The 21,786-nt window shown below is 35.5% G+C and overlaps 1 protein-coding gene across 1 annotated transcript; it reads right to left on the minus strand.

Annotated features, from left to right (window-relative positions):
* Positions 1–4,242: 4,242 nt before the first annotated feature.
* On the minus strand, positions 4,243–5,985 carry Smp_145130 (rassf, putative; the record flags this gene model as incomplete). Its single annotated transcript, XM_018794076.1, has 1 exon — positions 4,243–5,985. One exon carries the CDS (start codon positions 5,983–5,985, stop codon positions 4,243–4,245), a length of 1,743 nt encoding a protein of 580 aa, XP_018647077.1.
* Between the last annotated feature and the right edge of the window lie 15,801 nt (positions 5,986–21,786).

Raw genomic sequence — 21,786 nt, forward strand, 5'->3', positions numbered from 1 at the left:
CTAAGAAAACGCTAACTAGAAAAAAGTATTCGATTTATTTATCAACTAGAAGAATATTTTCTGATGTGTATTAGTAAGTTACTTTAAGAACAGACATTGAAGAGATCCATTTTTCATAACAAATTGATATAGTAAGCTATCTAATCTTAGATATACTTATATAAGTATGTATGACATTTATAGGGGATTGATGGGACTAGAGGCAATGTAAACAGTTCGTAATTATGAAAACGTTATGATCAAGTTAGATAGTCTATATGAACACGTTAGCTGGGAATGTGCTTATTTATTTATTGTTTATTTGAACACATAAATATTGGTACAAAGGCGCACTGAATACACATCCGTCACACAAGTCACTTGATTCGTGTGTGGGATGTGGAACTGCCCGGGTGCCCAGACCGAAGCACGTGGTTTTCTTACGAGGTCACATCCAGAGTCTTCAACCTCCCTAGTTTTTGAACTGTGTACTAAGTCATCTATCTTTTAGACAGGGGTACTGTTGAACTGTGCTTGACTGTATTTTTGCAAATGAAAATTTACGATTCCTTAACGTTTTTTAACACTTAAATTTTCCTCGGATTTTTTCCATTAGGTATTACCATAAAATCCGTAGAAACGCACAGATTTGTGAATGAATTTAGCCTATTTCTTTTAAAATACTACCTGGGTAATATGAACCATACAATAAATAACATATTATCTAGTTAAATATCTTCAGTTGGTCGAAAAATTGACCTTAATCTCATGTAAATCATATATGTTCTTCAAAATATCAAAACTTCATAATATTCTTCACTTGGATTTCTTGAACCTTGAAAGACACCGTCATACTTATCGCAGGCCAACAATCGTAGTGTTTCTTGATATCAGGGCTGCCTTCGATTCGTTGGACAGGACTGTTCTCTGGGATTGTCTATTGAAGAAGGGTGTGCCTGAGAAGTTCATTAACATCTTAAAGGCCCTGTACACGAACACCTCAGGCAGAGTGAGGGCATACAACCACCTTTCTCCCTTGTTCCATTCGAGCAGTGGGGTTAGGCAGGGTTGCCCGATCTCACCATTCCTCTTCAACTTTGCCATCGACGACATCTTGGAAACAGCTCTGATGGATGTAAGTAACGGCGGTGTGGATATGTTGCCTGGAGAACGACTTCTCGACCTTGAGTATGCGGATGATATTGTCTTACTGTGCGATAATGCCCAAGGCATGCAATCAGCACTTAATCAGTTGGCAATCAGTGTCCGCAGGTACGGCATGTGCTTTGCACCCTCCAAGTGCAAAGTACTTCTACAAGACTGGCAGGATTCTAATCCTGTACTCACCCTGGATGGTGAGCAGATCGAAGTAGTTGAGAAGTTCGTGTATCTAGGTAGCTATATAAGTGCTGGTGGTGGCGTGAGTGATGAGATTGATGCACGTATAAGGAAAGCCAGATCGGCTTATGCCAATCTGGGCCATCTTTGGCGCCTTCGTGATGTTAGTCTGGCTGTAAAAAGTCGGATTTACAACGCGTCGGTGAGAGCAGTTTTGCTCTATGCTTGTGAAACCTGGCCTCTCCGAGTTGAGGATGTTAGACGTCTCTCTGTGTTCGATCATCGTTGTCTCCGAAGGATTGCTGACATCCAGTGGCAACACCATGTTAGTAATGCAGAGGTTCGGCATCGTGTGTTCGGGCACAGAGACGATAATTCAATTGGTGTCACCATCTTGAAACACCGACTTCGGTGGCTTGGACATGTTTTACGAATGTCGTCCCAGAGACTTCCACGTCGTGCATTATTTGCCGACCCTGGGACTGGTTGGAAAAAGCGGAGAGGAGGTCAGTGTATGACATGGTGTCGTGGCATGAAAGAGAGCTGCAAAGGGCTAGCTTCTGTTGGTCCTTCACGACTCCTTGGTTGGGGTCCGAGAGATGGTGCAACACAGTGGCTAGAGACGTTATCAGATATGGCTCAGAATAGAAGCCAGTGGCGATCCTGCTGCAACCTTCTTTTACTTTCTACATAAAGTATGGTTCTTACTTTCCTATTTGAAAGAGTCTTCTGGTTGTACATTTTAGTCCGCCTTATCTTTTCATCCCTTCTCTTCCTACTTTCATTATTTTGTGTGGCGCATATGTACCTGGTGCCCTTTTGTACCAATATATATGTGTTTAAATAAATAAATAAATAATAACGAGAAGGCAGTCAGCTACAACGTAGGACCAGGCACATATATGCATCAGTCCAAGTTGCCATACCTCGTTAGCATAACAAGATGAACACTGGATTCATAGAAGTTAATTTAGTGGTGGTAATATATAAAAGAAAGGATGTACATAAGGATATAGTATAGGAAGGAAGACAGGTATGAAGCAATTTTAATCTCAAGGTTTAACGAGAAGGCGTTTGATAGCGTGGACAGGACAACACTATGGAGGCTTCTTCGACACTACGGCATACCTAAGATAGTCAATATCATACGGAATTCCTATGACGGATTAAACTGCCAAATCATGCATGGAGGACAGCTCATTTACTCGTTCGGAGTAAAGACCAGTGTCAGGCAAGGTTGCTTACTCTCACCCTTTCTCTTTCTCCCGGTGATAGACTGGATCATGAAGACGTCAACATCTGGAGGAAAGCACGGGATACAATGAACAGGTAGGATGCAGCTTGACGATTTAGACTTCGCAGATGATCTGGCTCTTATATAACACACGCAACAACAGATGCAAGAGAAAACGACCAGTGTAGCAGCAGTAGGTCTCAATATACACAAAGGGAAAAACAAGATTCTCTGATATAATACAGCATGCACCAATCGAATTACATTTGACGGAGAAGCTTTCGAGGATATGGAAACCTTTACATATCTGGGCAGCATCACTGATGAACACAGTGGATCTGATGCAGATGTGAAGACGTAGATCGGCAAAGCAAGAGCAGCATATTTACGACTAAAGAACATCTGGAACTCAGAACAATTGTCAACCAACACCAAGATCAGAATTTTCAATACAAATGTCAAGACAGTTATACTGTATGGGTCGGAAACTTGGAGGACTACGAAAGCAATCATCCATAACATACAAGTGTTTATTAATAGTTGTCTACGCAAAATACTTCGGATCCGTTGGCCAGACACTATCAGCAACAACCTACTGTGGGAGAGAACAAACCAGATTCCAGCGGAGGAAGAAATCAGGAAGAAGCGCTGGAAGTGGATAGGAAACACGTTGAGGAAGTCACCTAACTGCGTCACAAGGCAAGCCACCACTTGGAATCCTCAAAGCCAAAGGAGAAGGGGAAGACCAAAGGACACAGTACGCCGAGAAATTGAAACAGATGTGAGAATAATGAACAACAACTGGATAGAACTGGAAAGAAAGGTCGAGAACAGAGTGGGTTGGAGTATGCTGGTCGGCGGCCTATACTCCATTGGGAGTAACCTGCGTAAGTAAGTAGGACTAAATGAAACAACTTTAAACTCATAAGTTGAACTAACCAAAGAATCTTTCAGTAAGAAATCGTCCCAAACTACATCTTCGAAAAACTACCCAATGATTTTGAACTACATACGGGAATTTAGCAACAAAATACTATGATGAAATTATCCAGAGAAATAATAGTAAACTAGTTCAATTCAAATAACTAGTGAAATGTAGCACTACCCAACGGATACCATACAGAGTTAGAACACGTAATTGAATTGTTTCTAAATGAAAACTTTATAGAAAGTAGATTTGCATGATTGCATCAGGTTTTGAATAATAGTGATTGTAAATTAACAAAAACCTATTGCGTTCAATGTACAATGAAGTGATGAAAAATCACCGTGTAGTGGACCCTGTAGTGCTGACATGAAAGTATCATAACAAATAGCAATGGGATGAATTTATGGGTCAAAATATCACAAAGGGGACTTATTAGTCGTATTTCCATCGTGATCATCACACTTTTGTCATAAAAAGAAATTTCATAAGACAAAGTTGTCTGATAATTTGTAAAGCCTTTTTTACAGAAACCAGAAGACCAAGTTCTAAACTAAATATTTAAAACTATGCTTTACAATAGTTAGCTAGGTAGTTTCTGCAATATAGTTTGAATAAAAACTACCAACTCTAAAGTCATAAACATAAGGAAAATTGAACTGTATTCTTTTAATTCAAGATAAAATTTACGTATTAGATGCATGGTCCTCCTACTAATAGATTAATCAATACACTAGAATGAACAGGTATATCAAGCATCAGAAACTTAACAAGACTTACTATAATAAGGGATATTCCTTATCCTTCTAAGATCCGTGTGGTTCTGAGATAGTAATTGGGAAGTATCTGATGAAGAGGAAGAAGAAAAAGATGAAGACACAGTAGACGCTGGAGAACTAGAATGTGAATCATCCACCGGGTTATTTTCATCTCGTGGTTGGTCGAAATCTAGACACCATGACTGAGGACGCTGAGAAGGTTGACAATGACTGAAAATTTGTTCTTCATACAATTTTAAACTATCCGTCATTGCAAATCCTTTTGGTCGAGATATTGCACGTGTGCTAGGTATTTGTATCCGGAAATAATTTTGGTTATTAGTTCCAGAAAAACTAGAACGGATATTTTTCAGTTGATCTGAAGTATTAGATCCTGAAATTTTATTCCCAGTAGGTGGAATATTCCGACGTACAGGTGAGTCATTATTTCTTGGGTTTCGAGAGTTCAGCAGAGTCCTTAAATCATCATTCCGTCCTTGGGTATTGAAGTCAGTAGTGCTACTAACCATGGTAGGCTTTGCTAATCGAGCCTGTGGGGCACAATTAGTTTTTATATCTTCGATCCCCATAGACTGAGCATTGGGCATTGCTTCGACGTAATGATCACAAGAGGAATGGAAAAACCTCTGGGACGAATTAGGGGATAAGACGTTCGTTAAAACACTTCGATATCGAAGATTAGCACGTTCAGGATTTTGATCAATCAAGCTGAAACGTCTAGCCCCATTAGACAGTAAATTTTCATGTGAACTATAGGAATGTAATGGCTCTGGAGAATTTCTAACACTGATAACGTTGATGGGATTCCTAGGAGGTAAGTTGCTTAATACTCTTGCTGAATTTGTAGCGGAAATGCGCACTACAGCAATACTTTTTTTAACACAACTGATGTCTGAATAAGGTAGTGGTGGTCGGTCGTTTAAAGTAACATTTTTATTTCGTAAACTTGTTATTGTAGTCTGTCCACTAGTTGATTTAGGATAAAATGAATAAGAACTGTCATTATTCCCGTTCAATAATAAAGCAGCATTACCGTTAACGGAAATGGAAATTGAATGTGAATTTGAGACAGGACAACGTACAATAGGCTTTGTAGTTATAGACAAACATGGTAGGGCAGAAAAATTAAGGCTAGAATTGTCAGTCTGACTAGTAGAGAGAGAAACTGAACTGCTATCGACCGGTATGCCAAGGTCGTATAATCCTGGTTCTCCAATACGGCCTAATGGCGAGACTGAATTTAAATTAGATGAGTCATCTCTCAACAGCTTTCTGTCTGGTGTTTCATTGGAAGCTGAGTTAGTTGCGCCAATCACTATTGAAATACCATTAGCATGTGGGGTGAGAGCTGTATGGTGAATTGATTTTTCGTATTGGCTGTTTATTATCTGTAAATTATTTGTACGCGTCATATTTATGTCTGTTTCGAGTCCATTTGTAGGGGTGGTTTTTTTTTGATGATACATACTAATCCTGTTGTATGAATTTGTAATGGGACTTGGAGATTTTCTTTGTATCACTAGGCTGTGTCGACGTCGCACACAGCTTGTTTGTGATGCTGTATTGTCCTTGCAATTGGATTCAATCTTTCGTGGCGGAGACACAGACCCGTGTCGAAAATATGACAAATTAATCTTTCCTTGTGGTGACTGAGACCTTTGGATTCGAACTCGTGACCCACCACGTACACTGACATTTATATTCGTCTGCCTTAAACTAGGGCTGTTCATTTTAACTGTTCGACTGATAAATGTGCTTATGTGGTTTCTCGTTACATGGATACACCGTTTCATAAGGTCATGAGAGTGGCAATAATTAATGAGCTGCTTTTTGAAACATACTGATTAATAGTGTGTAAATGACTTAAATCCATGATGCAATAAGCCACCTACGTATTGCTTTCAGTTCACAGTTCTTTCAAGGTCGTTTAGATATCCACCCACTGTTGGTAACTACTATTTGGTTTAATATCTCGCCAATCGAGAATCGATTAGGCAAATCCGTTTTATTGATACAGTGACATGATAGGAACACTTGTCTGTCATTGTGCAGTTGAGATTTTATAGGTAAGAGAATAGCGGAACGTCAGTCTCCACATGAATGCGGAATTAAGTATTGAACGTATTGGTTGTATGGAATTTAGAAGGCACAAAACTAGATCTGTCCTACCATATCAGTCTTTTTTATACACTGACCTACTATCATTTTATTTAATTAAAACGGGAAGGGATGGGTGGATTTTAGTATTAAGTCACAATTGTTATTTTTCGTTCAGACCTAAATAAAAATCAGAAATTATATTTTTATAAAACAACCATTTTTATTCCGTAAGTTTCATCTTGAATTTCAGGAAATGGGAAATTTTTACTCAACCATTCTAAGCTTAGTCAAACTCCATGCATTTATCCACGAAATATCACTAGTTAAAAATTTCACTTTACCGTAGAAAATTTAAAACGCTTATTGGGTTATAGTAATCTCTTTTTCTCCTTATTTAATGTAAAAACAAATAATTTATACGCTTAACTCTACGTTTATTTCACGTTAGTAATGTGTTAACAATGTAACTGTCTTACTTTGATTCGTGACATCGAGTGGGTTATGAGACATTGTGTATTGTTCTGAAGGTAATTATGTTCGTATGATATTTTCCTAGTTCGAGATCTGATCTCAGTAAATTAAAATATCTTGAAGTAAATGGACTAGTTTCCTTGTGAGATAAGATAGGAATTATTGTAACAATAAATAATCTAAGATCTGTCTAACTCAAAAATTATCATCAATTAATCAATATCGTTAATTAATTTACTAAATTTGATGTTAAATTTTTAATCTTGGCGATTTACAACTTTATTCATTGTTTTGATACTTACTTTTCTGATTGTATTGAAGTTTGAACAATGTTAACTGTCGTCGACAATTATCGGATATTTAAACTCATTAAGTTCATTCATTATGGTTACTAAGTAAATGGTTCATATGTAATCTAGTTCATCCTATTTTTAGATTTGCATTCCATTCAATTGAGATTCAACTGTCACTCCCTAATCAACACAATCTTTATTTGAAAACGGTAACATACTTACAGACTGAATATACCTATACTAATAACTCGATTGATGAAGTACTAAAATTTCATTAGTTGAGATGGCTGGGACACGTGTTACGTATGCCCAACCACCGACTGCCCCGACGTGCGATGTTTTATGGTGTAGGAGTAAGTTGGAAGAAAGCTAGGGGCGGCCAGACCAAAACGTGGCACAAATCCATGAAGTCACTGACAATTGGACTGAGCCATGCTGGTGGGTGTGGACTACCTGGTTTGGATCCGCGAGATGGTAGCAATCGATGGTTAGAGACCTTAAATGACATGGCTCGAAATCGTTTGCAATGGCGCAGGTGCATCCTCTCTTTGTGTTCTACCAAATTCTAATCTTCTGAATTCCTCATGTCCCTATCCTTTTTCTCTTTCCAAATTTATTTCACTGAATCATACTCCATGAACAACATCTTCAAACCCTAATCTTTTCGATTACTGCTTATACTCTTACTACTTCTACCACTAGAGGATTTGAATCGACAACTTCATCTCTGTGCTAATATGGTATGGCAACTCGAACTGATGTACGTACGTACGAAGTTCTACGTTGTGACTGACTGATTGTAAAGCATTTAAATTAATGATAAATGTATGTTTTATAATTTATTATTGTTAGCATTATCGATCATGAGTGATAACTGCCACTATATTTGTGAAAAATTATCTAAATAAAATGATTAATATGAACATTTTGTATAGTTCAAGGTAATTTTTATTATGAACCAAAGTAATTTGAAGAACTAATGACTATAAAATGATTCTACACCCGTCTGGACACCTCTAAACTATTAATTCAGAATCTAGTAGTCTATATCTTCAATTTCAATCAGTTCCTTATGTTACATGATTCATATCCAATTTTTTTGGTGCCACAGCTACATCACTTTTGACATGATGAACTTCATGAATGACATACTCCTACTAGAGATTTGAAAAAAGGAAACTAAAAGAAAATCGATGAACCCTGCTCTCGTTAATACTTAACGGCTAGTAATTTTATTGTATTTTGACCTATACTGGTTTTTGAGTGCACGTCACTGTTGGATGTTGATAAAAGCGACTATGTATTGGTGTTTCCAGTTGGCGTATAATACTTGAGAATTAAACTGTTCTATTGCGTCTCAATAACGGCAGCTGACAAACAGAACTTCAACAACTAGCCGCTAACATAGAAAGAAGACGAAGTGTAAGGAAAGTTGGTATTCAATCAGAACAACTTAAAGTAGTACAACTCCCTACATATTTAGTAACGACAGCATGCGCCTCAAGAATGCAAAACATTAGATGGCTAAATGTTGTGGCAACCAAGTGGAAAACAGACAAAGGTGATGTGGAAAGTTGCATTAAAAAATAACGCACTTGGGGTTACCGTTTCTAATAAGACATGGGCATTATTGATAAAAAATTAAGTAATCCACTGATCGTCTTAGGAGTTAATTCGTGACCATAACTTTCCTCCAACTATTACGTCATTTATGAAAAAAAAATTTAATACTGATTAAGACTTTATAAGCAAAGATGGATAGTGGCTAGCAGTGGAATTCAGGACGCACGTTTCATCCTATTTGGGACTCGTCAGCTGGATGTACCTGTATCTCAGAGTTGATGCTCACTCCGGGACTCAAACCCAGTAAACAATATCGACGCAGTTCGCACAGGATGCGCATATGCGAACAAAAAACTGATCAAATACAGTCATAAATAACAGTGGGAAGATACAAGTATACAACACCAAGTGAGTATAACTTCACTCCATTGCATAAGCAGGTGGCTATCAGGACTCAGTACCTAAGCGGATAACGTGATGGCGTTTGAAGCGAACGGTACTGAGTTTGAGTCTCAGAGTGAACATCAGCTCTGAGATGCAGGTACATCCAACTGACGAGTCCCAACTACGCCGAAACGCGCGTCCTGCAATCCACTGCTCGCCACTATCCATCTTTGCTTACAATGCTTGTGAAATAAGGCTATATCGAGGCAATACGCACAGTATACACATATGCCAATAAGAGACTAATCAATTGCAGTCCTAAATAACAACGAGAAGATACAAGTAAACAACACCAAGTAAACATATATTGATTAAGACTATTTTGTTTTAAAGGCTTAACCCATTTGTCGTTTAGGTAGAAATTTACTTTAGTCTGGCTCCTAAAAGACCGAGTATCCTTTAGTATATTTTTTCCAAATCAATACGAAGAGTACTTCAACACATTTTTACTCAAAATCATTTTCAATTACTTCTTACAAGTAACTAATTCTAACGGTAGATAGTAATGGAACTTAACAGTAATAAGATTCATATTATTGAAGTGTTCAACAAACTTATTTGATTTTTTTCCACTCTCAAATTCTTTTCCACGTTCTACTTTAGAAAATATTTAACCGAAACTAACTCTTCAACTCAAAATTAACATTACTTATCAGAAGTAAAAACCGTTCGCTCTCTAAACCACAAAAAACATACAATCCATCATGACTGGTAGAGCTAATCTTTGTAGGGAGTGAGACAGTTACCCACCGAAAACAGTAGATGGTCGTGAAAAATCGTGGATTGGTTGAAGTTCGACATTTACACCGTTGGATGTCAGCTCAGTGGACTAGAGGTTAAGCGTTTGAGCGTGAGACAGAAGGTCCTGGGTTCGAGTCCCATGTGCGCTATCGTGAGTGCATACTGTTGAGGAGTCTCATGCTAGGATGAAACGGCCGTCCATTGCTTCTAGATTTTCAATGGTGGTCTTACATTGGTCAATTCATGATCTTAATCGGGAAGATATATAATAATCATTTAAAACCTGAATTTGATAATAACTAATCAACCAGTGACAAATATGCATACAGAATGCTAACCAAACACATATCAATAATGGTTTCCTTCAGAGTTATCTATCAACTGATTTTAAAAATCGAAAATACATTGATAACTTACCAATAATACACACTTAGAAATAAATGTTAGTCAAAAATAATCCTGGAAATCAGTTACACGAATTCATTGACATTATCAACTTAAAAATTGACCAGTTTTCATTAATGAATGGTCCCCTGGAGTGTAAATTAATATCTCTACGTATTAATATCTATATAGTATACCGAAAAGCTCACTACAGTTACATAAACTAATTAGTTGAAACATATATATCACACTTGACATTAAAATAACGACATTCATTGTAAACATTAGTAAGTGAAATCAAATTCAACCCTAAAATTTATGAACTGTGATTTTATCTTTTTTACGACTTCATCTTGTACGTATCAAAAGTTTTATGTAGGTTTATTTAACATGATAGATAGGAGACAGTTAAAGAAGAACTTTGATTACAATGACTCTGGAAATACCATAGGGATTATCGCCAAGTAGTCTGAAGCAATCAAGAAAATATGTACAAATATTATGTAATCAATTATTGAAGACTAATTATTCTTTGGTACACAAATTTTAGTGTAAAACCATTGCGTACACTGAAGTCAATTTGTTATCAAGTCTGTCAGTTAAATTTAGATAATGAATAATTTAACTAAAATTTATTGTTACTAATGAAAATCCATTTATTTAGTTACCCGGATAGAAGCGAATCGGATAACATACGTTTAAAATAAACTTTGGTATGTTACTCAGGTGAGTAGTTCAACGGTGTGGATTCTTATTCTTTTAAAAATAATTTATGCTAGATTACTACTTTACAACTTTTAATACTGTGATCCTATTATTTTCTGCTTTAGTGATCAGGTGTTTAGGTCTAAGCTACACGGAGAAACTGAGTTGACACAATATAAACTGATAACTTATGAGAATGAGTAATTTATAGATTATAATGAAAAATTTATTTTATTGTCAGTATGAGGTTGTTCAGACTGTTAAGTTTCATCGGTATCATGAACTGATCAATCTTAGATAACAAGTGAAAACCTGGCAGCACTGGATGGACGTTTCATTCTAGTATGGGACTTCTCAGCAGTACTCATCCATAACCCCGCACACGAGAATTGAACCCAGGACCTTTAGTCTTGCGCATGAATGCTTACCTTTAGACCCCTGAGTTGGCATACAGATCTTCAATGGTGACCTAAATTAGTCTGGTTCATGATTTCAATAAAATTCAACAATTTCCACAACCCCTTACTGACGACCATCATGTGCTCACTAGTGACTAGCTTTAATAGGAAATCTTTGGAGTACTAGTGAGAAACCGTAACCAGTGGAGCTAATCTGTGTTGGATGTGAGGAGGTTTCCCTCTGATGACAACAGAAAATGCTCACGCAATGTAGGAGATTGATTTATTTCTGCTTGTGAGGTCGTGGATGCGCACTGCTGAAAAGTCACATACTAGAATGAAACAGTCGTCCAGAGATTTTGAAATAGATCCGTTTATGATATCAATGAAATTTATTGCATGTTTAACTTGCCTCCACATGATTATGCTTTACAGTACAATGGATATCTTCGTTACTACGTTTGTATTCACTATGAATGAAGTATTCATTCTTATTTATGGATATCGTAACTTCTCTAAGTACTTGTTATTCTACGAAAAAATTCAAAGATAACGGATTGTTTGACTATTAGTCGTATGTCTATCTTACCAGGACTAAGATGAAGATAGTGAAGTAAACAAAATAGCAAGTTTGGATTTATTTTAGACAATGCAAAATGAGTCACAAAACATGAGAGTTTGGAATTATTACCCAACTGTAGGCGAACGTTAATACACACACGAACATTTACATATGATGCTCAAGTCGAAAAAGGGCAATTTTAAAATGTGTCATTTTATACAAAACATTGAGCTAAATGAATATGTTAATTGTGGTAGACATAAATTGCCCTATGAAGAATGAGTTCTGCTAACAATAAAAATGGGAGGGACCAATTCGGTTTGGAACAAAGAGCGATATATTGCGTAATTCCTAATTCCTTTAATTCGTTACAGTTATAACTCATGTTTTGTTATCTAATATTCTATGTCTTTGTGAGATCTATGGTTTTTAGGATAGAAATCATATTTATTTTTTTGATTTATGTACTATCAGTGTAAATTCGTCTCGTTTGTTGTACTAAAAAAAAGACAAGACAAATCAACTCTGTCCTATCATAACCCCTATCTAAAATATATAACCGGACCAATTAATGTAAACCATGTTGGTTATCACATTAGTTACATAAACAATTACTTGATTAATTTTATTATTATTTTGTGCCATTTAACTAACAATCTTTAAATCAGAGTGCACACTATTTTATACATGACCTCAGAAATAGGTATTTTATACCACGTAATTGACCACGTAATAGTAGCTAATATTACGTTGTGATTGGATTTAGTTAATTGATTTATTACGTTGCCACTGATTTAATTAACTTGACATTACAATGTGTTTGTCTGATACTTGGTTGTTGAAGTCACTAGGTGATATGAGTTTGGTTCTCAATAATCCAAATTCACCATCCTGATAAGATTGCGTGTAACGTAAGTGTAGGGATTCTAGTTAATGTATTCATTCATCAAAGGTGAGGGACCTGTTTTGGTAGAAAAAATAATATACTTTCCTATGTAAGGTGGTAAAGGTGGTCTGGAGGAAGCCCTGGATCTAGGTTTCGTGTTAGTTGACATTCGTCAGCAAACAGTACTGGTAATCTCTGGGTAACTAACACTCCCTATGTGGTTGGAACCCTCACATCTCAGCTTTACTGAATAATTAGGCAAATATTGCATTGATCACTACTCAGTGATTAATGAATCGTATGCTTCAACGTTTATTTTAAATCAATCAAATCATTTATTATTTGATAGATAGCAGGAGGGTGTAATTAATAAGCCGAAAAAAGTGTACACGAATCATGAGACTATATCCATCTGTCTCTGTAATCTAGATGGGGGCCCAGATACTGGGACCTTGACTAGATGCTTAATTCAGACTCTCCAACGGTGGATTATTCAGCCTATCAATTACTCAGAATCCAGTGATCTACATTTCCACTTTCAGTCAGTTCACTAAACAACACAATTATTATCCAATTTTATCTGCGGTACCTACCTAACTGCCTACATAGTTGAACTTTTTCAGTCAAAACTTCTGTAGTAAGACTGTGAACAGATGAAGGGAATCTATAAGATATGATGAATTCACATTATTCAGTTGTTATTCTTAATTTATTCACATTCATAAGTAGAACTGATTACATGAATAGGTTAGGTTGTGTCGATTTTAGTGAATATTTAACAGTAATCTTGACTTACACCAATAAATATTAAATAATCCCATTGAACTTGAAAATGTACCAGTCGAGTCAATAATAACGATGGATTCTATATTCAATAACCATCAAATAGATGTCAAGAATATTTGAGTGGTCCTAAATAACTTCTGCGATTACAAGAAATGATAAGTTTGGAAGCGTTTCGATATTAAATTCTACTGCATTCAACAGATAAGGTCTTACTGTTTAATGAAATTAAAGATTCTTGTCAAAATATAACATATAACCTGTTTATAATCATGCAACAGAACAAACACACATAAAAACTAAATCACTGAAATCATCTCAATTACTCAATCTTACCTAGCTACACATGAATACACTTAAGACAGGCTTCAAATATAATCACCTTTGACCTAAATAACATGATATTAGCATGCTTAAACTTGTTTATATTTCAATATTCCATCTTATTGAATTTCGTGCTTTCATTATTTAAACCTGAAAAAAGGTTGTTTTTTTTCTATTAAGAAGTGATTTACACTATGATGAGAAAAGTCAGCAATTCAAGACCTTGAAGATTAAGATACTATGGCTGCATCATGTTTCATAATCCACAATTTATTCAGTGTTCAACTTATCTGAAATTATCAAGTCTAATGCTATAGTAATATTTATAATTCACTGAATTTCTTAAAGTTGATCCAGAGAGTCAAAATTTTCGTAAAATAACCTTAGATTACAACAGTTTTCTTGAACTAAATAACCACTGAGACATCAGAGAACACTGGGAATTATTTGCCTTCTCAATTTCAAAAATTCTCTGCTTTTTACTGTCATTCTTTAATTTTTTGATAATTATACAAATTAAATAGTGAGCTACGATTTGGGCGACTCTACAAGAAACGAGATAAGATGGATAATACAACGAACACGCTAGATTGGATAATAGACTAGGTACTTGATCAATAAGTTAGATAATTAGGTCACTATGTCAGATCACGAGATAAAGACATACATAAAATCCTGCCAACGATTGTGAACTAGATAATTTGAACCAGAACAATCGTTTGTTAACACAGTGTGAAATCCACAGTAGAGCACAGTGAAATCAGTCCTTCACGTATAACTAATCTATATGTTACGGAATAAGGTTGTCTATTTTCGTTTACAGTTCAGTCATGTTTTATTTTACATCATAGACAGATAACGAATGGAAACCAGGCGAGCATTAAAATTCTGCATTGTTTGTATTTTGATGTCCTCAAAGAGTGTACCTACCACTTTGTAGGGAGTTGAACCTAAAACTTACATGGGTTACACGATACTTTTAAATCACTTTTAAACTTCTTTTTACTCGTAATATAGTACAAGGACAATAGAATTCCTTCGGTAATATCATTTTCATTTCAGACATGAGTATACTCTACCGGTCACAACTTTCCACTAAAACTGAGAAAACCATTTAGAAGTTATCCTTTTTATTTTCTTGGTAGTATTATTAATTATTCAATGTAGTGTTTGCATTTAACTTTAGTTCAGTGTAAAGTTAGTCATTAGTCTAGGCTGATATTATTTGAAATAATTCGAAATATGAATGAAATGGTTTTTCAACACTTGATGGTTTTCAACGATTCCATAGATGGACTTAGGATTGGCAAAGCAAGGGAAGCATTTCTACAATTGAAGAACATATGGAACTCAAAACAACTGTCAACTAATTTCAAAGTGAGAATCTTCAATACGAACGTCAAGACAGTCAATTCTACTGTACGGAGCTGAAACGTGGAGAACTACTACATCCATCGTCAAGAAGGTACAGATATTTATAAACAGTTGTTTACGCAAAATACTCAACATTCACTGGCCAGATACTATCAGCAACAGCGTTTTATGGGAGAGGACAAACCAGCTTCCAGCTGAAGAGGAAGTTGGAAGTGGATCGGACATACATTAAGGAAATTATCAAACTGCATCACTAGGCAAGCGCTATCTTGGAATCCGGAAGGGAAGCGGAAAAGATAAAGGCCAAAGAACACATTACGTCGGGAAATAGAAGCAGGATGAATGCCAACTGGGAAGAACTGGAGAGGATTGGTTGGGACAGGGTTGGATGGAGAATGCTGGTGGGCGGTCTATGATCCTCTACGCTAGGTAACAGATGTAAGTAAAATAGATGGACTTAAGTAAGTGATAAAAACGAATAATCAAGATTGAACAAATCTTTTAAAGAAAATACCTAAATGAATAAATATCATACCAATGTTTGTACTACCTATAAACTATATTCAAAACACTATCAGAATGAACTTTGTAATTAGATAGTTGTTGTCCTGAATTCCAATTCCATCTCTGCTTAAAAATACTTATGACTGACGATCATATTAGAAACAATCCGTTTAGGGTGTACATATGTCAAAAGTGATTTTGTCAATTGTAGACTTTAATACTAACAATTAGAAGATTCAAACCTTTACATTTGGATTATTATTTATTTTTCTCTCTTAATTTCTCTTCCGTATCATTCTTGGTTTATTTTCTTGAATCTGTAGATGGCATCGAGTCTCGATTGACTATGATCACCACTACTATAAGATTACGCGCCCATAAACGACTTGGTTCCTTAGCTAATTCGTAAACCAGAAGGCTGTAGCTGGTCCACATAAAGTATGTTTTTTGGAGATCTCGTGGTATCGAAAGAATACAGAGACGTGCCAACGAGTACAGGCAAAAATGCAGAGCGTAAGAACGTTCGAACGGACAAGATGGGCGACCGAACGAAAAGTGATTTTGATACAGTTAAACAAAATGAGTACAGTAAAACAATCACTGGTACAATTGGTTATAATAATAATTGTTTCTATTATACCAATCGAGTACTCGTCGAGAAAAGCAGGTTACTGCCAACCTACTTTTAAAAAATTCCGTCTTATTTTAGAAAATGTAATGAAATTTTTAGCAACTATCTGTTTTATATGTATATTTAACGAGTTAGGACAAAATGATGTATATTTTGTTTGAGCATTAACATTATTCATCAAAAGGTCAAGAGAACTGTTTGAGTAAATAGGTGAAAAACTTGCTTCCTCTTAGTATAAACTGAATTTGACCTTAAATTGTTCTCCCTTTTTTCTTGGATGACTTTCTTTGAATACCGTTGAAATTTATCAAGACTGATATTGATTCGAATTGTTAATTTTTGATTACGAAAGTTATTTGTGTTGACACATTTGTGTGCTCAATTAGAAATTAGTCATTCTCGTGATTGATTCAGAAGAAAACCTTTAAAAATTATCTGGTAGATTTTTTGCTTTACAGTACTGTACAACACAAGTTTACTTTTCAAATTATATATGAATTTTCATTATTGTCTTTGCAGCGTAGTGATATGTTTCGAAGAAGATACATTTTAAGTTCGGGTCATTTAACATCATATATTAATGTAAAGGGATTGTGGCTATTGTTGAGCTCCATAGTTGACATCACAACTGATTTTATTTAGACAGTCATTGAAAACTAGAAGGCACAGGATAGTTATCCCGTCCTAGTATGAGAATCTTCAGAAGTTCGTATCCACTATTTCACCTAGGATCGAACTCAGGATGGAAGATGAATTGTGCAATATTTCAAACTGATTAAGGTTAGAAATGTAAACCATTTGATACCAAACCAGCAATTCTAACGGTTAAGGGCTCTCTGAAGATCCTGGGTTTGATCCCTGGTGGGATCGTGAATATGCACTTTTAAGTAGGGCTATACTAAGACGAAAGAGCTGTTTAATGCTTCGAGGTTTTAAGTGGCTATTTAAATAAGATCGGTTATTGACAAAAATCATGTAACAACATGTATTCTAGCTAACATTTTGTGTAGGTAGTGTAACTTGGAAGAAAGTTACTTAAATATCAGTTAGTTCAACCACAATTTTATGATTGTGACAGACTTAAATCTTCGATGAGGAACATGTATCGTTAAACATTATCAATAAACCTTTTCTTTAATTAATCTCTAATTATTTAGATTATGAGGCTTCAACTTGTTCTCATATAATGTTAAATGAATTTTTGTTAGAATTTAAGAGTGAAGACATAATATTAGTTCAATTCGACCTATTCGTCTCAAACGAATTTTCATTTTCACCATGGTGATTTGTGGAGATTGTGGCATTTTAACAGTCGAATTCACGAGTCGATTAAAGCTAGACAACCATTGGAAACCTGATAGCACTGGACGGCCGTCTTAGTATGGGACTCTTCAGTAGTGCTCATCCACCATCCTACACACAGAACTCAAACCCAGGGCCTTTTCTTTCACGTGCGAACACTTGACCTCTAGGCCACTGAGCTGGCATCCAGCAGTGTTAACATCTAACTTCAATCGATCCATGACCTTGCCCAAGTTGGGAATTAACACCGTTAGAGGTGCCGCCTTAATGGCTTGAAGGTTAAGCGTTCGTGCGTGAGAATGAGGATTCAGGTCTTGAGTTCCGTGTGTGGGATTGTGGATACGCACTGCTGAGGAGTCCCATACTAGAATGAGACGGACGTCCAGTGCTTCCAGATTATTCATTTACAAATTCAACTTGTTTTTCAAATGAAATATTAATCATTTAGACATTCGTTTACTAGTGTCTAGTCTAAAAAAAATACAGGTTGCGTAGACAGACAGACAGTTATATGATTATGTAATTTTTGGATAGATTTTATTCTTCTTCCTTTCGAACAGTGTGGGGATTGATAGAAAACACACATCCATCCTCAATGGTATATCAAATCAAATTTCTCATGCCTGTTTCTTAGCGAATCAACTTGTGAATGTAAAATATAGATTACTTTTAAGTAATCTGTGAGTTCTATTCTAAACACTATTAAAATATTAGAGATTAGGATTTCAATGAACAGTAAATGATGTATTCTGTATCGGCTGTCACTATGTCAAACCACGTAAGTTATTCTAGCTTCAGGACAGGTCAATTTATTCATTCTACTCAAGCTACATTTTGACATCGTCACTTACTCGCTTACTAACCTTGACTGTTTTTGTGTGATCGTATGTCTGTTAATCGCTTACCCTATTCATCATGAGTCTGTAACTTATTTTTGTTTGTATATGTCAATAACAATCATAATACGATATAAATTGAGTCAGAAATCGGGCCACTTAAATTGCACTATACCAATCAATCCTTGAGAAGTAAATCCTTCGGGCTATTAACGATGCTAGATTTTAGGTTTAGCGAAAATTATGAAATATACAGTTGTGTTTTAGAGCATATTGTAATGTGTATATTAAACACAACTGTTTCCAAAAAGATGAGTTGCTACGTTGAGTCTGTCAAGTGAGAATGAAGAGTCATTAAGTTATTCAAAGTAGTTATATTACTTGGTGTTCCAGCTGTGAAGAATGATAGCTTATTAGTGTTTAGTATATCATTATCGGGGTTTACTTTCATCGTTTATTTTAAATCTCCCAGAACGATGAGCTTCAGTGAAATGATAAGAATTTGTTGTATAAGATAATGCAACCTATGAAGATAGGTATATTTTAAAACTTATTCATCCACGTTATGAGATTTGATCAGTTGTTGGATTAATTGTGGTAACCCAGATGGTTGTCGTCTACCCAAAGCTCAGGAAGTAAGAAGTTACTGGAATCTTCCTTTATCAGAAATTTATGTTTTCTGAATAATATCAGTCTTTGATTTGCCACATAATTATACTTTTTAGAGAAGATGGTTCTTTTGATCACTACTTCTATCAATATCTTAACTACTACTTGTGTATATCTTGTAGCCTAGGATGTATCTTACACATGATGAACATTACTTCTATCCGGAATAACAGAATCTGAACATTATCAGGACTATCACTGGGTATTCTTAACTGAGTGGTGGGATTCAAACTGCTTCAGATAATAAGTCGATATGACCAATAAGAGCAACAAATGCAACAGACAGACCAAAATTTCATGAATAAAGGTTTACAATGAATTCTGTGTGTAGCCATTATCAAACTCCAATGATTCATTTCCACATAAAGTTCGTGAATCTCAGTTCTGATTTGTCAATAAGAGATTAAAAGTTATCATGTTACTTCTGATTCATGAAAGGAGGTTGATACTAGACCGAATATTTATTGATAATGAAAACGTAACGCAAAGAGAAAAGACAGAATTATCTGCATAATCGATAGGTATTCAATCATCAACGGAAGTAAACAGTTTTGTAGTCAGAAGTGAACAATCAACAAAGTAAGCAGAAACAGAACAGGACAAGAATGAGCTGAAACTTGATATGATCACTCAAAATTCATACATTCAAAACTCAAATTGGTAAATAACTGGTTTGAAGAACTTCCATTCTGTATCCTCTTTTGAAAGAACATTATCGTCAGAGAGAGTGAATATGAGGATAGCATTAGGATTGACGTAGGCGCTCAAGGAACCGCAGAGCATGAGCCGATGTGACCTCAGAGCACATATTCGTGTTGCACGTTACATTCGTTACTTAAGGAGGACCAACTCTGAGTGACCTTAGATTCGTGTGGAAGAAAATGTACGATTAAGATGTTATTCAGCCAGGGGCAATTAGGAGGTTTTTCACTGGGTATCATGGGGAGGGAAATGAGGTATTAAATCATTCACAGAGGTGTTTACAGTACAGAAAATAAAACCTTTAAGGTACGAAGATAAAAGGGATACGGAATTGATGTGTACTTAGTTTTTAAAATGTCAAGTATTAAATACAAAAACAGATTTGTGGTAATGTGTATTTTTGGGAGCTCAAAGTGAGACTTTAACTACTTCAAAGACTAGAAGTTTATGATGAGGCTAATAGAAGCAAATGCAAGAAACATTATGATGTTAGGAAACAGAACATTATATTAAGATCATACATTTAAGAATACAAGATAATGTTTTGATTTGGTAGACATGAATTAAGCTTGATTGTCAGGTCTTAATCCCACTAGCCGGTGAATGACCTAAGAAACCCTTATTGTTCAAATCATTTTTTGCTAGAAATAACTTTTAATCACGTTTCTATTGTGTTTAATACTTTGTACATAATGTGTCATTTTGCTTGTCATTTGAAAGGATTGATTTTATGACTATTAGGCATTTGTATACATCTCAAATGAAGTCAAGATATCAATCAAAACACATGCACGTAAAAATTTACGAAATTCCTATGCAATAATTTGACCATAGGTAGTCAGACATGCAAGTTTGCAGACTTTTAAGTATCAAATGCCTGGTCATCAGAGTAGGACAGACAACTTGGTGATATAAGTTTAATAAAAGAGTGATTATATACGTGACGGAAATTGAAAATGACATTTGCAAATTTTGGTAACTGTTTAGTATAATTTAAAACATCTTATGAACTGATGAATTATAAGGATAGCTGATCTTGTTCAGCGTTTAGTAAAAGTGTGGTAGCCAGCATTTTCGAGAATTTCTCTATCCATTTAGTGTGTCAGAACTAGATATAAGAGTGTAATATTCACTGAGGATTTCATTTCAATAATTTAAAGCTATGTGCAATATATTTTATGAACACGACACTGTAGTGGAACCCACCTGGACAGATGAAAAGAAGTAAATAAGATTAAAGTTACAATTTGAAATAAAATCCTTTTATATTCAGGATTCATTCACTAAATGAATGGAAGAAAATGCTAGATATTGCATACATAGTGCATACCTCCTGCTTATTATCGTCTTTTACACTACAATTGATCAGTCTCTACTAGCATATCTGGATATTAAGCAGATTGATTCGATATTCAGAAGTTATAGCACAGTTGGATTCTGGTTATTGTTGGAAGCCAATATGCACGTTTTGTCCTATTTGGGACCTGCATCGCAGCATTGGTGTTCACATTGAAATTTTAACTCAATAGCCATCACTACAAATACCAATTCATTATCCACTAAACTAGTAGACTCAGACAGCCACTAATTTGTTAAACGACAGTGTGTTTGTTTATGGGGATTTGTACTTCCTCGTTGTAGATATTGATGAATTATACTGTGAAAATCCACTCTGGAATCCAGATACATCCAGTTGACGAGTCTCACATGAAGTGAAAAGAATTTCCTGACTTCTACTGATAACCACGATCAGACTTTATCAAAACTTGCACCATCTCCTGTTTAAATGATTATTTTATTCATTTACTTTTAGTTAACCAAGAATAGAACTGGTAAACTAAAGTATAATGACACTGATG

Source organism: Schistosoma mansoni (assembly GCF_000237925.1).
Source record: "Schistosoma mansoni, WGS project CABG00000000 data, supercontig 0191, strain Puerto Rico, whole genome shotgun sequence".
In the NCBI taxonomy this organism is placed as follows: domain Eukaryota; kingdom Metazoa; phylum Platyhelminthes; class Trematoda; order Strigeidida; family Schistosomatidae; genus Schistosoma; species Schistosoma mansoni.